At 43.7% G+C, this 15,446-nt stretch overlaps 1 protein-coding gene across 2 annotated transcripts in view; it reads left to right on the top strand.

Annotated features, from left to right (window-relative positions):
* Positions 1-13,038, top strand: part of LOC121544997 (macoilin-2) — a 33,939-nt gene extending 20,901 nt beyond the window's left edge. For both annotated transcript variants that reach the window (XM_041855307.2, XM_041855308.2), the window contains 8 exons: positions 2,119-2,242; positions 2,882-3,060; positions 3,203-3,734; positions 8,565-8,723; positions 9,925-10,107; positions 10,230-10,350; positions 10,511-10,685; positions 10,827-13,038. In XM_041855307.2, coding sequence (XP_041711241.1) covers positions 2,119-2,242; positions 2,882-3,060; positions 3,203-3,734; positions 8,565-8,723; positions 9,925-10,107; positions 10,230-10,350; positions 10,511-10,685; positions 10,827-11,029 — 1,676 coding nt within the window. In that variant the 3' untranslated portion in view covers positions 11,030-13,038. The remainder of the gene's footprint in view (positions 1-2,118; positions 2,243-2,881; positions 3,061-3,202; positions 3,735-8,564; positions 8,724-9,924; positions 10,108-10,229; positions 10,351-10,510; positions 10,686-10,826) is intronic.
* The last annotated feature ends 2,408 nt before the right edge of the window (positions 13,039-15,446 follow it).

Below are 15,446 nucleotides of genomic sequence, written 5' to 3'. Positions count from 1 at the left end.
CAATGTCTGCATATTTTTTTTTTACCCATCTACTGATAGGTGCCCTACTTTGTGAGACATTGGGAAAACCTCCCTGGTCTATGTGGTTGAATCTGTGTTTGAAATTCACTGCTCGACTGAGGGACCTTACAGATAATTGTACAGTGCATTCGGAAAGTATTCAGACCCCTTCACTTTTTCCACATTTTGTTACGTTGCAGCCTCATTCTAAAATGTATTAAATACATGTGTTTCCTCATCAATCTACACACAATACCCCATAATGACAAAGCAAAAACAGGTTTTTAGAAATGTTAGCAAATGTATTAAAAATAAAACTCAGAAATACCTTATTTACATAAGTATTCAGACCCTTTGCTATGAGACTCGAAATTGAGCTCAGGTGCATCTTGTTTCCATTGATCATCCTTGGGATGTTTCTACAACTTGATTGGTTGGACATGATTTGAAAAGTGGCACACCTGTCTAATATAAGGTCTCACAGTTGACAGTGTATGTCAGAGCAAAAACCAAGCCATGAGGTCGAAGGAGTTGTCCGTAGAGCTCCGAGACAGGATTGTGTCGAGGCACAGATCTGGGGAAGGGTACCAAAAAATTTCTGCAGCATTTAAGGTTCCCAAGAACACAGTGGCCTCCATCTTTCTTAAATGGAAGAAGTTTGAAACCACCAAGACCAAACTGAGCAATCGGGGGAGAAGGGCCTTGGTCAGGGAGGTGACCAAGAACCCGATGGTCACTCTGACAGAGCTCCAGAGTTCCTCTGTGGAGATGGGAGAACTTTCCAGAAGGACAACTATCTCTGCAGCACTCCACCAATCAGGCCTTTATGGTAGTGGCCAGACGGAAGCCACCCCTCAGTAAAAGGCACATGACAACCCGCTTGGAGTTTGCCAAAAGGCACCTAAAGGACTCTCAGACCATGACAAACAAGATTCTCTGGTCTGATGAAACCAAGATTGAACTCTTTGTCCTGAATGCCAAGCGTCACATCTGGAGGAAACCTGGCACCATCCCTACGGTGAAGCATGGGGGTGGCAGCATCATAGTGTGGGGATGTTTTTCAGCTGCAGGGACTGGGAGACTAGTCAGGATCGAGGGAAAGATGAACGGAGCAAAGTACAGAGATCCTTGATGAAAACCTGCTCCAGAGTGCTCAGATTGGGGCGAAGGGTCACCTTCCAACAGGACAACGACCCTAAGCACACAGCGTAGACAACGCAGGAGTGGCTTTGGGACAAGTCTCTGAATGTCCTTGAGTGGCCCAGCCAGAGCCCGGACTTGAACCTGATCGAACATCTCTGGAGAGACCTGAAAATAGCTGTGCAGTGACGCTCCCCATCCAACCTGACAGAGCTTGAGAGGATCTGCAGAGAAGAATGGGAGAAACTCCCCAAATACAGGTGTGCCAAGCTTATAGCGTCATACCCAAGAAGACTTGAGGTTGTAATCGCTGCCAAAGGTGCTTCAACAAAGTACTAAGTAAAGGGTCTGAATACTTATGTAAATATGATATTTCAGTTTTTGATTTTTAATACATTTGCAAAAAAAAAAAAAAATGCTTTGTCATTATGGGGTGTTGTGTGTGTGTGTGTGTGTGTGTGTGTAGACTGCTGAGAACCCCCCGATTTTAATCCATTTTAGAATAAGGCTGTAACGTAACAAAATGTGGAAATGGTCAAGGGGTCTGAATACTTTCCAAATGCACTGTATGTGTGGGGTATAGAGTAGCAGAGATGAGGTAGTCATTCAAAAATCATGTGAACACTATTATTGCAAACAGTTATTCCATGCAACTTTTGTGGCTTGTTAAGCAATGGATTACTCCTGAACTTATTTAGGCTTCCCATAACAAAGGGGTTGAATACTTATTGACTCAAGACATTTCAGCTTTTTTATTAATTTGTAAACATTTATAAAACCATATTCCACTTTGACATTATGGGGTATTGTGTGTAGGCCAGTGACCATTTTAAATTCTGGCTGTAACACAACAAAATGTGGAAAAAGTCAAGGGGTGTGAATATATTCTGAAGGCACTGTATCTTGATGCATGTAGTTGTGTGGTTATCATGACCAGTAGTCTCTTTCCTGTTCTCACACCTTGTTTTGCTTTCACAGAGAGAGGGGTCTGTCTCCCCACAGTGTCTCTTTGGATACTATTTGTGTACATAGAGGCAGCCATCAGATTCAAAGACCTGAAGAACTTCCATGTCGACTTGTGTCGCCCATTTGCTGCACATTGGTAAGTTGTTAAAGGAAATCCCCACCCAAAAACAATATTTTGGTATTTGTTTCATTCATGCTCTGAAGGCAGGTCTGGGTGTAGACTATCTGGGAGGAAGAAGCCTTCTCAGACCCACAGGCCAAGAAAGGGATGGGATTGTTCTGCCCCATTTCACTCTCAGAAAACCAATATTTCTGCTTGTTAGGCATAATGCACAAGTAATGACTGCTGGATATCCCCTCAGACTCCACTCTCCAAAAAGAGAACGAGATAACGTGCTGGTTTCATTCAATCTGTAGAATTATGAAAAATCATACATCTTCTAAGAGAGGGTTTAAGAAATATTTCTGCCCCAGATCTGTAAAGTCATACACCCCTGTTGGGTGGGAAAGACCTCCATTTATAATCTAAGTACTCTTAAAGACCTCTAAGTGGATTTAGATAACAGCTCAATTACAGCGCATAATACATGCTATGTAGTAATGCAGGATATTAGGGCCTGTAATTCCTCTAGCTTTACTTACGACAGTGATGTTCATCTCAAGGCTTTTTTTTCATAGTACCTATGCTTGTCTCAACTTGTGAACCAGTTTGTCTTGGGGATACATCAGGCAGGATGAGTTGTCTGAACTTTGTTCTTGATCTATCTCTCTGTAGCATTGGCTACCCGGTGGTGACGCTGGGCTTTGGCTTCAAGAGCTACGTCAGCTATAAGATGCGCTTAAGAAAGCAGAAGGAGGTGCAGAAGGAGAATGAGTTCTACATGCAGCTCCTGCAGCAGGCCCTGCCCCCAGAGCAACAGATGCTACAGAAACAAGAGAGGGAGGCAGAGGAAGGTGAGATGCACGCATGCCTTGCAACAGATGCTCCAGATACCATAGAAAAGGATGTGGTTCAAGTGATGATCCAAGCGATTGTCCGACTCCTAATAAATATGTATTTAATCTCTCTCCTTTCTTACTTTCACCCTCCATTCAGCTGCAGCAGCTAAAGGGATATCCGATGTGGACTCCGCCCCAGTCTCACAGAATGGCGCACTCGCCAGTAAAAAGACGCCAGCACCGCTGCCGGAGCTGGAGTACAGAGAAAAAGGGAAAGAGGGCCGCGAGGCCAAAAAACAACACAACAGCATCCTGCCATCATCGGTAGACTCTAAACTCCAGGAGATGGAGTACATGGAGAACCATATGAACAACAAGAGACTGACCATAGAACTGGTGGGCAGCACAGAAAACCTGCTGCTAAAGGAGGATAACTCCTCTTCCTCCTGCTCCTCCTCCTCATCCTCCTCCTCAAAAAACTACAAGAACGCTAGTGGCAACACCGCAATTAACTCCTCGCCCCGCGGACACAGCGCCACCAATGGCAGCGTCCCCTTGTCAGCCCCTTCTTCCTCGGGGAAGAAGCAGAAGTGTGCAGTGGGGAAGGGTCCAGCAGCGGGCTCCCACAGGGACCCAACGGACAACTGCATCCCCAACAATCAGCTGAGCAAGCCTGAGGCGCACGTACGGTAAGAGCACTTATATGCAGATGCACATACTGTATGCACCTGGTTGAGCAGGCTGAAGGTGCTCTTACGATAAGAGCACATATTATGTACACAGCACAGTATGTACAGCACATGCACCAGGTTAAGCGAGTTTAACACACACCCATTAGAGAAGCCTACGGCACTAGTACAGTAGCGAGAACACATGCATCCATACACAAACAGCTGTGCTTGCTTGAGGCCACATACACACACTCACTCATTAAGGCGTCTGCATGCTTCCCGGCCGGAACAGTTCGTGCATATACAGTTGAAGTCGGAAGTTTACATACACTTAGGTTGGAGTCATTAAAACTCGTTTTTCAACCACTCCACAAATTTCTTGTTAACAAACTATAGTTTTGGCAAGTCGGTTAGGACATCTACTTTGTGCATGACACAAGTAATTTTTCCAACAATTGTTTACAGACAGATTATTTCACTTATAATTCACTGTATCACAATTCCAGTGGGTCAGAAGTTTACATACACTATGTTGACTGTGCCTTTAAACAGCTTGGGAAATAATGTCATGGCTTTAGAAGCTTAGGCTAATTTACATCATTTGAGTCTGTGGATGTATTTCAAGGCCTACCTTCAAACTCAGTGCCTCTTTGCTTGACATCATGGGAAAATCAAAAGAAATCAGCCAAGACTTCAGAAAAAAAATAGTAGACCTCCACAAGTCTGGTTCATCCTTGGGAGCAATTTCCAAACGCCTGAAGGTACCACGTTCATCTGTACAAACAATAGTACGCAAGTATAAACACGCAGCCATCATACCGCTCAGGAAGGAGACGCGTTCTGTTTCCTAGAGATGAACGTACTTTGGTGCGAAAAGTGCAAATCAATCCCAGAACAACAGCAAAGGACCTTGTGAAGATGCTGGAGGAAACAGGTACAAAAGTATCTATAGCCACAGTAAAACGAGTCCTATATCGACATTACCTGAAAGGCCGCTCGGCAAGGAAGAAGCCACTGCTCCAAAACCGCCATAAAAAAGCCAGACTACGGCTTGCAACTGCACATGGGGACAAAGATCTTACTTTTTGGAGAAATGTCCTCTGGTCTGATGAAACAAAAATAACAGTTTGGCCATAATGACCATCATTATGTTTGGAAGAAAAAGGGGGGTAGCTTGCAAGCCGAAGAACACCATCCCAACCGTGAAGCACGGAGGTGGCAGCATCATGCTGTGGGGTGCTTTGCTGCAGGAGGGACTGGTGCATTTCACAAAATAGATGGCATCATGAGGAAGGAAAATTATGTGGATATATTGAAGCAACATCTCAAGACATCAGTCAGGAAGTTAAAGCTTGGTCGCAAATGGGTCTTCCAAATGGACAATGACCCCAAGCATACTTCCAAAGTTGGCTTAAGGACAACAAAGTCAAGGTAAGACAACAAAGCCCTGACCTCCATCCTATAGAAAATGTGTGGGCAGAACTGAAAAAGCGTGTGCGAGCAAGGAGGCCTACAAACCTGACTCAGTTACACCAGCTCTGTCAGGAGGAATGGGCCAAAATTCACCCAACTTATTGTGGGAAGCTTGTGGAAGGCTACCCGAAACGTTTGACCCAAGTTAAACAATTTAAAGGCAATGCTACCAAATACTAATTGAGTGTATGTAAACTTCTGACCCAAAGGCAATGTGATGAAAGAAATAAAAGCTGAAATAAATCACTCTCTACTATTATTCTGACATTTCACATTCTTAAAATAAAGTGGTGATCCTAACTGACCTAAGACGGCATTTTTACTAGGATTAAATGTCAGGAATTGTGAAAAACTGAGTTTAAATGTATTTGGCTAAGGTGTATGTAAACTTCCGATTTCAACTGTATTATGACATTTTGTGATGTTTTGGTCTTCGGCAAGGGTTTTTTCAGTTGTTTGTGCACATTACATTTTTTCTCAAGGCAAGCCGAAGTTGGTAGCCGAAGTCTACGCCCCTTCGCCGGTGATTGGTCAACAGTAGGGATTCTTCAATGAAGTGTTCAACGAGAGACTAATCCATTAGTTTTCATGCAAATGTTTTAACTTGAAAAATACTATTGTACTATTACTGTTTTTTTTCTTGTTTTTCAAGCGAAGGTCTTTTAAGGGAGTTTGCGAGCACACTCGTTTGGTTCACCTAGCCGAAGCATGCTGAATGTCAGTAACTTGCTCGTACATGATGGCTGCATGGGATGCTTCCCCTCATGTGAGTTTGGAGGCAGTCCCTGACACCTCAAACTGACCCTGCTGCAGTGCAGGCTCCAGATAGATAAGCGTTAAGTAGAGCTGTTTCCACTGTGTGGGCTGGGGTGGGAGAAACTTGGACTGTTACAATCTATGGTTTGCCACAAAAAGATGCTGGCTGAAAATGAGAACCTTGAGTTTGGTATGGCTGTGTCAGCCTGTTTGTGTCTGTAGTTGTTCAGCTGGGTGTATGGTAGTGCTGTAGGTCAGCTACAGACACAGTGGTGTGGGTGGAAATGTAAGACGAAAGTCAAATCTGGTGTGGCAAGTTGTCATGGTGTTCAGGGTAATATGTGCCCTGCATTTGCCACACTCTGACTAGTGGCTTCCCTGGCTTAAATTATTGGTACATTGTGTTTTTGCCGTATACAAATATGGCTGAATAGACACTTGGCTAGCAGGTGTTTCTTATTGGTGAGTTGTTGCTTTTTGCATTGATTGTACACATAATGATAACAAAGCTGTGGATGTCTAGTCTTTTAGCCTTTGTTTAAAGAACTTCTGACTCCAAAGGCAAAAGTAAACAGACCAAAGAACTGTACATAAAAGAAAAGCAAGCCATTTTGAAGGTGAAAGATGAGACAACTTAAAGCAAGAACCGTAGTAAAGAAAACGGTTACAGTTAAAACAACAATTTGGAACATCATGAAAAAGAAAAACCACCGGTGACTATCAATCGGCAATGATCTTTTTGGCCAAGAAAAACAAATGGCCAACAGCCACAATCTACCATCAGCAGGAGGCTTTGACAGCAGAACAACAGGTTTCAGTCACAGCCAAATGCCAAAACCACTCAGCAGCAGCAGAACAGAAAAGACAGGTTAGAAATTAGCTATGCAGTACAAAGAATGCCCTTCTGAAACAAAGTCTTATGAGCAGATGAAACCAAGAACTGTGGATGATCCAAAGCTACTATATGCACTATGCAGAAACATCATGTACCGGACGGCAGTAGCCTCGAGGTTAGAGAAGCGGGCAATGTCTCAGGTGCCGCCTACTGCCGATGTTCCCTTGAGCAAGGAACGTATCCCCCCTAAACTGCTCATTGGGTGCTGCACTGCAGAAGCCCTCTGCTCCAGCCTTTCCAACCTAATGTGTGTTTGTGTATATACACTACATGACCAAAAGTATGTGGACACCTGCTCGAACATCTCATTCCAAAATCATCGGCATTAATATGGAGTTGGTCCCCCCTTTGCTGCTATAACATAAAATGTATGCACTCATGACTAAGTCGCTTTGGATAAAAGCGTCTGCTAAGTGGCATTATAATAATAATAATAATAATAATAATAATAATAACTGCCTCCACTCTTCTGGGAAGGCTTTCCACTAGATGTTGGAACATTGCTGTGGGGACTTGCTTCCATTCAGCCACGAGCATTAGTGAGGTCGGGCACTGATGTTGGGCGATTAGGCCTGGCTCGCAGTCTGCGTTCCAATTCATCCCAAAGGTGTTTGATGGGGTTGAGGTCAGGGCTTTGTGCAGGGCAGTGAAGTTCTTCCACACCGATCTCGACAAACCATTTCTGTATGGACCTCGCTGTGGGCATTGTCATGCTGAAACAGGAAAGGGCCTTCCCAAAACTGTTGCCAGAGAGTTGGAAGCACAGAATTGTCTAGAATGTCATTGTATGCTGTAGCGTTAAGATTTCCCTTCACTGGAACTAAGGGGCCTAGCCCGAACCATGGAAAAACAGCCCCAGACCATTATTCTTCCTCCACCAAACGTTACAGTTGGCACTATGCATTGGGGCAGGTAGCGTTCACCTGGCATCTGCCAAACCCAGATTCGTCCATCGGATTGCCAGATGGTGGAGCGTGATTCATCACTCCCAGAGAACGTGTTTCCACTGGTCCAGAGTCCAATGACGGTGAGCTTTACACCACTCCAGCCGATGCTTGGCATTGCTCATGGTGATCTTAGGCTTGTGAAGCTCACGATGAACAGTTCTTGTGCTGATGTTGCTTCCAGAGGCAGTTTGGAACTAGGTAGTGAGTGTTGTAACCGAGGACAGGACGATTTTTACGCCCTACGCGATTCAGCACTCGGCGGTCCCATTCTGTGAGCTTGTGTGGTCTACCACTTTGCTGCTGAGCCGTTGTTGCTCCTAGATGTTTCCACTTCACAATAACAGCACTTACAGTTGACCTGGGCAGCTCTAGCTGGGCAGAAATGTGACAAACTGACTAGTTGGAAAAGTGGCCATCCTATGACGGTGCCATGTTGAAAGTCACTGAGCTCTTCAGTAAGGCAATTCTACTGACAATATTTGTCTATGGAGATTGCATGGCTGTTCTCAGTTTTATACACCTTTCAGCAACAGGTGTGGCTGAAATAGCTGAAGCCACTAATTTGAAGGGGTGTCCACATACTTCTGTATATAGTGTGTGTGTGTCAGAGGGGTTGGGGGGGAAAAGCAGAAGACATTTCCATCTCATATGGACTAATATAGTACATCTTATCGTATCTTCATCAAATTGTCTCTCTCCTCCCCCTCCCGTCCGCTTCACTCTTCCTCATCATCCCCTCCTTCTCCATTTATTTCATTCCACCTTCCAACCCTGCAGGCTGGAGCAGGATGTGAAGAAGTTGAAGGCAGACCTGCAGGCCAGCAGACAGGTGGAGCAGGACCTGCGCAGTCAGATCGGCTCCCTGAGCAGCGCTGAGCGCTCCATCCGCTCTGAGCTGGGCCAGCTGCGCCAAGAGAACGAGCTGCTGCAGAACAAGTGAGTGGCACAGGTCAAAGGTCATGCATGACTGGATCTGATCACCTGCTGGGACTAGGACCAGGACCAGGACCAGGAGCTTTTCCTTGTCAGGTCACGTAGTCAGGAAAAACTCAGGGGGACCTAGCTGGGACCAAAGGGTTATCATACAGCTTTTTTCATGTAAGCTCAGGAGACTCAAAACACTGGATTTAGCTTGGAATGCCCTTGTCAAAATGCCTTTGTCCAGGGTCAGGAAGAGCTAGTTTGAAATGGAGGGATAACTCTGTGCTAAGACATTCAGGAGTGGGGGAGGACTGACAGGATGGATTTTGTTAAATCATAAAAATAGTGGATTTTACAGATTAGGATCGAGTCTACTGCTCCTCTCAGTGCAGGCTTCATATCACAGCAGTCCAGACTGGAGCAGAGGTAGCACTTATGCATCTGGCTGCTTTAATTGTCCAATTAACAGTCATTATTGACCAAAATAATTCCTGGGTGTCCTAGGCGCAGGATCGCATTAGTGAAAACCAAGACTGTTCTCAGGGCAGGCTTGGTTGTAGCTAGGTATTTTCGAGTCACGTCGGGGACAATTCTAGCATTTTAGCTAACCCTTTTCCTAATCTTAACTTAATTCTCCTAACCTGCCATGTTAATTATCCTAACCTGCTATAAAAAGTCACTTCTGCTCGTCAAAACCGGCAGACCTGCCCTGAGAGCAGTGTGAGTATCCACTAATGTGATACAGCTTCGGAAGTGAGGACCACCCTAATATGGCAGTTATCTACATACAGACACAAACTCAGTTGTTATGGCCAGTTAAACATGTGATGCAATTAAAGGGGAGGTGACAAGTAGGTCCTCCCAGCCTACCCCTAATGACCAGCTGATTCCTATTCAATCTCATCAGAGCCTGATTCACTCATTTGTTCTGTCTGTTGGTGGAGACTCTGTTGGATTATGCTAGGCTAAGGATTACTGAAGTACTGAGAAATGGGTGGGCCGTTGGCTTGGTTACCAAACTGACCAGCCATTCTGTCATCTAACTGACCATACTCCACAATGCATAGACTCAGTGGTTACTTACACTCATGAACATGGCTAGGTTTTAGCACTATTGTTCTCACATAGAGACACACACACCCTGGGGTGGGATGGAGTCCCACTGGCTGCTGGCTCACGTGGTGCTGCATGGTCTGTGGCTGCTGTGTGTGTGCAGGCTCCATAACGCTGTCCAGGCCAAGCAGAAGGACAAGCAGGCCGTGGGCCAACTAGAGAAGAGGCTGAAGGTTGAGCAGGAGGCCCGCACCAACGCAGAGAAACAGCTTTCAGACGAGAAGAAACGCAAAAAACTGGAGGAGGCCACCACAGCTAGAGCCGTCGCACTAGCAGCAGCATCCAGGTAAAGGCTCCAGAGTTCCCCTTAAATACATTATCAGCTATCAGTTGTTGTTGTTAGCCAGTTTCAAGCTATTCCCTGCTGTTAGTATATGTGCGATCCCCCTCTCTCTGTCTGCTCCACAGGGGGGAGTGCACAGATACGCTGAGGAGGCGGATCACGGATCTGGAGACTGAGTGTAAGAAGCTGACCATGGACATCAAGCTCAAAGAAGACCAGATCCGAGAGCTGGAGATGACAGTGCAGGTGAGGATCACTGTTAAGTTAAGACTCGGGTATGTTTTGTTGGAGACTTTTGATGTCAAGAACATTTTTTGTTAAATGAACACATGTTGACTCATGCACACCTGCTGTACACTGGCACACAGACAATGCCACTTGTACTGATGTTCTTTCCCTCTCTCAGGAGCTCCACAAGTATAAGGAGAATGAGAAGGACACAGAAGTGCTGATGTCAGCGCTGTCGGCCATGCAGGATAAGACCCAGCACCTGGAGAACAGCCTGTCTGCAGAGACCCGCATCAAACTGGACCTGTTCTCAGCACTGGGAGACGCTAAAAGACAGCTGGAGATCGCACAAGGTCAGTGTTCAGCCTTGGTCCCTTCTGCAATACTGCTTTAGTCTCACCTATCTCCTACTGAATGTGATTGATGTAGAATAGATTGCATGACATGAATGTCTAATCTGAAAGTTTCTTGCTGGGTGCGTCTGTCTCTCTTAGGTCAGATCCTGCAGAAGGACCAGGAGATCAAGGACCTGAAGCAGAAGATAGCCGAGGTGATGGCAGTCATGCCCAGCATCTCCTACACAGCTGACAGCAGCAACATGACTCCTGTGGCCCCCCACTACTCCTCCAAGTTCATGGACACCAGTCCCTCTGGCCTGGACCCCAATGCCTCTGTCTACCAGCCCCTCAAAAAGTGAATGCACCCTCCATCCTCTTCTGTTTTTTTCAAGCCCACCTCCAGATCTGCTTGTCATGTCTGCGGCTGAGAACTTTTTTGTTTTTGTTTGGGGAGTCCGAAGAATGTTGTATTGTGTGACTGTATTTGTTGTAGTTAAAACAAAAAAAAGACTTTATGGGACATCTCATGTCGACTAGGAATTCCCAGTTATTTTTCTTCTTGTAAATGTCTAGTGAAACCTCACAGAATTGGGTGTGTATCTTATCTAGGGTGTTTCAGTTCCCCCCCTTTACTACACCTGTTACCAGTTACTTGGTCTCTGGCCTTGGGATTGGGTAATTCCGTTGATTTTATTTATTTTAGAGCTGGGATGTGGATCTCTGCTAGCAGGAGTGCTCACCCTTATTTCTATGTAATAAATTCTGATCGCTGAGCGCAGATATCAGTTTATTTTTAAGGTAAGAAGGTACCATCAGTATGCCCAAAGGAATGTAGAGCAACGTTGGCATGGACTCTAGCCCTGTTTTGTCAATATTATTTTTCAGTTGTGAATATCAGAGACCAAATTGAATCATCCATTGGCTGTTCTTGGGTTTCGTGGTATTGGTTTTGTTATGTTAAAAAGTGGATTGTGTCTCTCCTTTTTCACTTGTTTCACAAAAAGTTGGAAAAATCACTTTGAGATGAGAACAGAGCTGTACCAAGACATTATTTGTTTTATTAACAAGAGGTCAAAGTAAACCATCCTCAACAACCCCTGAATGTTGAGTATCAACTGCAAAATTACATTTATTTCCCTCAAAGCCCCCTAATTTCCACGATCCTGTCCAAAAGAGTGTTAAGCAAAGACAGTATTGAGAAGTTAATGTATAATATGCCTTCTCTTTAAACCCAGAATAGTCTCACAAATTGTCATGATCACAGTGCCTTGAGACAGGGCCTCAGTGGTGGAAGTCAGTATCTGGCTATGCTAGAAATGGCTGAAGTACAGGGCTTTCCAACCACAAATACAGTTTTACCCCTAACCCGGACCCTAACCTTAGGTTCAGAACAGATAGCCTATCTACTTGCTCAACAGTTCTGACGATATGGCCAATTAGTCTGTTTTAGCATAGTCATGTTATTCCTTTACAGTGCGTTGATATGGTAATGTTAGCCACTACGAAGTCTACTGCAAACAGGTCCCAAGCTCCCAGCATGGCCTCTCCCCTGCATCCAACTATAACACATCTCTCTGCTGTAAACTCTGTTTCTGTTGGTTTAAATATTGTCCCTACTTATGTTTTTATTGATTTGACTTCAATTGCACTGTTGAAAAAAAGCTGTTTGACAGGGAAAACTGTTGAGATGGATTTTGTGCAATGTATACAAGAACCAAGGCTCTGGAAATGCCAAACAAGAGACAGAATTTATTTCCACTGAATTTTGCATAGAAAATTCTTCATCGGGCTCCTTTTATTGCCGAATACTCAACTTCAGCCCATGTGCCAAGAAACGATTGCTTGTTTTCTAGTAATATGTGCTATCCAGGAATGTACTGCAAATACATTGGCTGACGTGTTTGACAAATGTCCTCCTCTTAGTGACTTGACTGAAGTATGTCAAGCAGGTGGGAAAACTGTTCACCTGTTTGTAGTAGACTGTTTACGTAGTTGAAAGTAAGGGACTAGGAAATGTTTTATTTTTGTGAATGTTACAGTATTGGCAACTGCCTGTTAAGAACAGTATACAGTTTTTTTCCTTACTCTTTTTGGTATTGTTATATCCTGCTGGGAGGAATAGCTTGAGTCTGACATGGTTTTGCAGTCATCTGAAATGGTCATTTTGTGTGTGTGGTTATGACCAACTGTATATGGGAAAACTTTTTGCTCAGTGCTGCGTGTCATTGGCTCAACTGATGTTGAAAGTATAAAAAGTTTTTTGTTTTCTATGCCCGCAGTCACTGCTCTGTTTCTCCCCAGGTCTGACCTTGGCGGCGCTCTCGCTCTTTGAGGTTTACAAGGAATAAATTCTTTTCTTGCAAATTTTCTCAATTGGGAGTTTATTTTCTTGTCCTTTATGACGTAATACTTAAACATCAACAGGCAGTAGAGTGATCTGTGACGTCTGAAAGGGCAATTAAATGTTACTGTAATCTCACCCCCACTAGGAGGCAATGTCCATCTCTTTAGCTTTACAAAGCCTCTGTAACCTCTGCTCACTCATGTTCAGCTGCGTGGTTTGTCTATCTTAAACGTGCATCAGTGTGTCTTTGTAAAAAAAACAATCTCATCCGAGATTAAATCAAATCACATTAAATCACAGCTAATAAACTAGCTGCCTCTGTGCAATAGGCTGTTTAGCCAGGCCTGGTAGACCTAAGAAGGTAATTGGTGGAGGGCGCAAGGATAATATATTGATGGCCTTAATCCCCAGACCAGTCTGAGCACTTAAACCCACTGTGCCTTTTTTTCTTCTTCTGTCACTGAACCCTCTATGTATTCTCTATCCACATCTTTGGCTGTCTGAGAGCCACAGAGAAATGGATGAGGCTAGATTAGGCTTTAGAACTAGAATGACCTCAAGGCCAACGATTTCTAAGTGATGGAACTGTAAATGGAAACAAATTATGTGCTGGCTGCATATTTTCATTATGATAATTCATATGCATTGGGGAAAATATAAGGGAATAGCTTTGCCAGGGACAGTCTTCCAATGGTAGAAAACAAGATTGTGTGGCAAGTATCGGGTGCATTGCATTTCAGGTTCTTCAAAATGATACTCTCAATTAACCCTTTTAACATTATTCATTAAAGCACTTTACAAAGAGTTCCCTCGCATGCTTTATATGCAAATACTTTCATTGACAAACACATGGATCTAGTTTATGGGAGTATTGTTGCGGCTGTTTCTATACACCTGATTTGCATGGGAATTCCACACTGCAAGGCATAGAGGCCTCAAATCCATGCATATTTGGCCACCTCACATTTAGAGGAACCTTATCAGGCATAAAACTGCAGAATTCTAAGAATTAATTGCATGTCATATTTAATCATGAGTGCTTTATAGCACTTGTTCCAAGTTAACATCTCCATTTGGCACATCTACCATTCGGATTTGACATACAGTAGATTATAATGGGTCTTTCAAGCAATCTGAATCTGGCAAAGTATGCAGTAAACAGCATGAAGCCATAATGCAATGTAAATTTAGTCTCAGCATTTTGATTTGTTTAGATTATTTTGTCTGCTATGGCCAGACCGTGGAAATAAAGTTGAGGAATGACAGCATTACATTTTCTCTCTTTCGCTCTGCCTACCTAATAAACATTTGGGGCAGCAGGTAGCTTAATGGTTAAGAGCGTTGTGCCAGTAACCAAAAGGTCGCTGGTTCTAATCCCCGAGCCAACTAGGTGAAAAATCTGTCGATGTGCCCTTGAGCTAGGCACTTAACACTCCTGTAAGTCGCTCTGGATAAGAGCGTCTGCTAAATGATGTAAACATATGTCAAAGAAGAAATTACCAGATTAAAAATACACTCGGTTGCTCTGGTCATAAAATGTTGCCTTTGGAAATGAGAGCAATGTGAAACAATTAAATTGATATTATCTACTGTGCTGCCAATGATGTGAAATAGTAGAGGCCATTGGTGTGAATAACGTGGGGTAGGTCTATTTCTTCATGAGGGGACAACCAGTACTCTTGTGGATAGACTTGCTGCTTACAACAGATTAAGACAATGGCCAAGAGTTATACTGTCAAACTGAATCTATTAAACAAACATGTGTATTAATTATAGTTAAGTAGTAACTACATTCATTATACATGAATGCCATTATACATTAATAATTATATTTTACAGTTCCCCCTGCCAGCAGAGCTAGATTTGGCTGCATTAGCATCTTATATCAAATATCTGCCTTCAGTGACTGCCTACCTACTCACCTGAACCTGTCCTGGTCCACTGTGTTTCTCTCTTTCCATCACTGCTAAATTCATTGATTCTGAAAAATATGAATTCCTTTAATCTTTTTGCTAGGTGTTTCTGCTATGCTCAAACTTTGAACAGGGTCTCAGTGGAGCTGACAGATTTATTGGCAGTACCTATAACTTTTAGAAAATTCCAGTCTTTCTTCAAAGTATGGCTATAAGTGCAAATCATGAAACTGTACATCTGAAGGAGATGTATGTGTTATTGCAAGAGACATATCTATTGAATCTGGGTTTTGATTTGGTTTAGTCATCACCAGAGTGATCAGAGACCCTTGGTATTAGATGCTAGTTTTATTGCTCATACAAGGTAAAGCTTTGCTCACTGATCTGTAGCATCTGATTCATGTCAAATGGGCTCTTTGTCATTTGTACTGTATGTAACCCAGCTATGCTTATGCACTTGGGAAAACAATACATTGTAGCACTCTTATCTGTAGCCTGTCATCTCCCCTAGAAATATGG

The sequence above is a fragment of the Coregonus clupeaformis genome, chromosome 29 (genome assembly GCF_020615455.1).
Source record: "Coregonus clupeaformis isolate EN_2021a chromosome 29, ASM2061545v1, whole genome shotgun sequence".
Lineage (NCBI taxonomy): Eukaryota > Metazoa > Chordata > Actinopteri > Salmoniformes > Salmonidae > Coregonus > Coregonus clupeaformis.
Note: the sequence above shows the minus strand (reverse complement) of the source record. Positions and strands in the feature narration are given on the sequence as shown.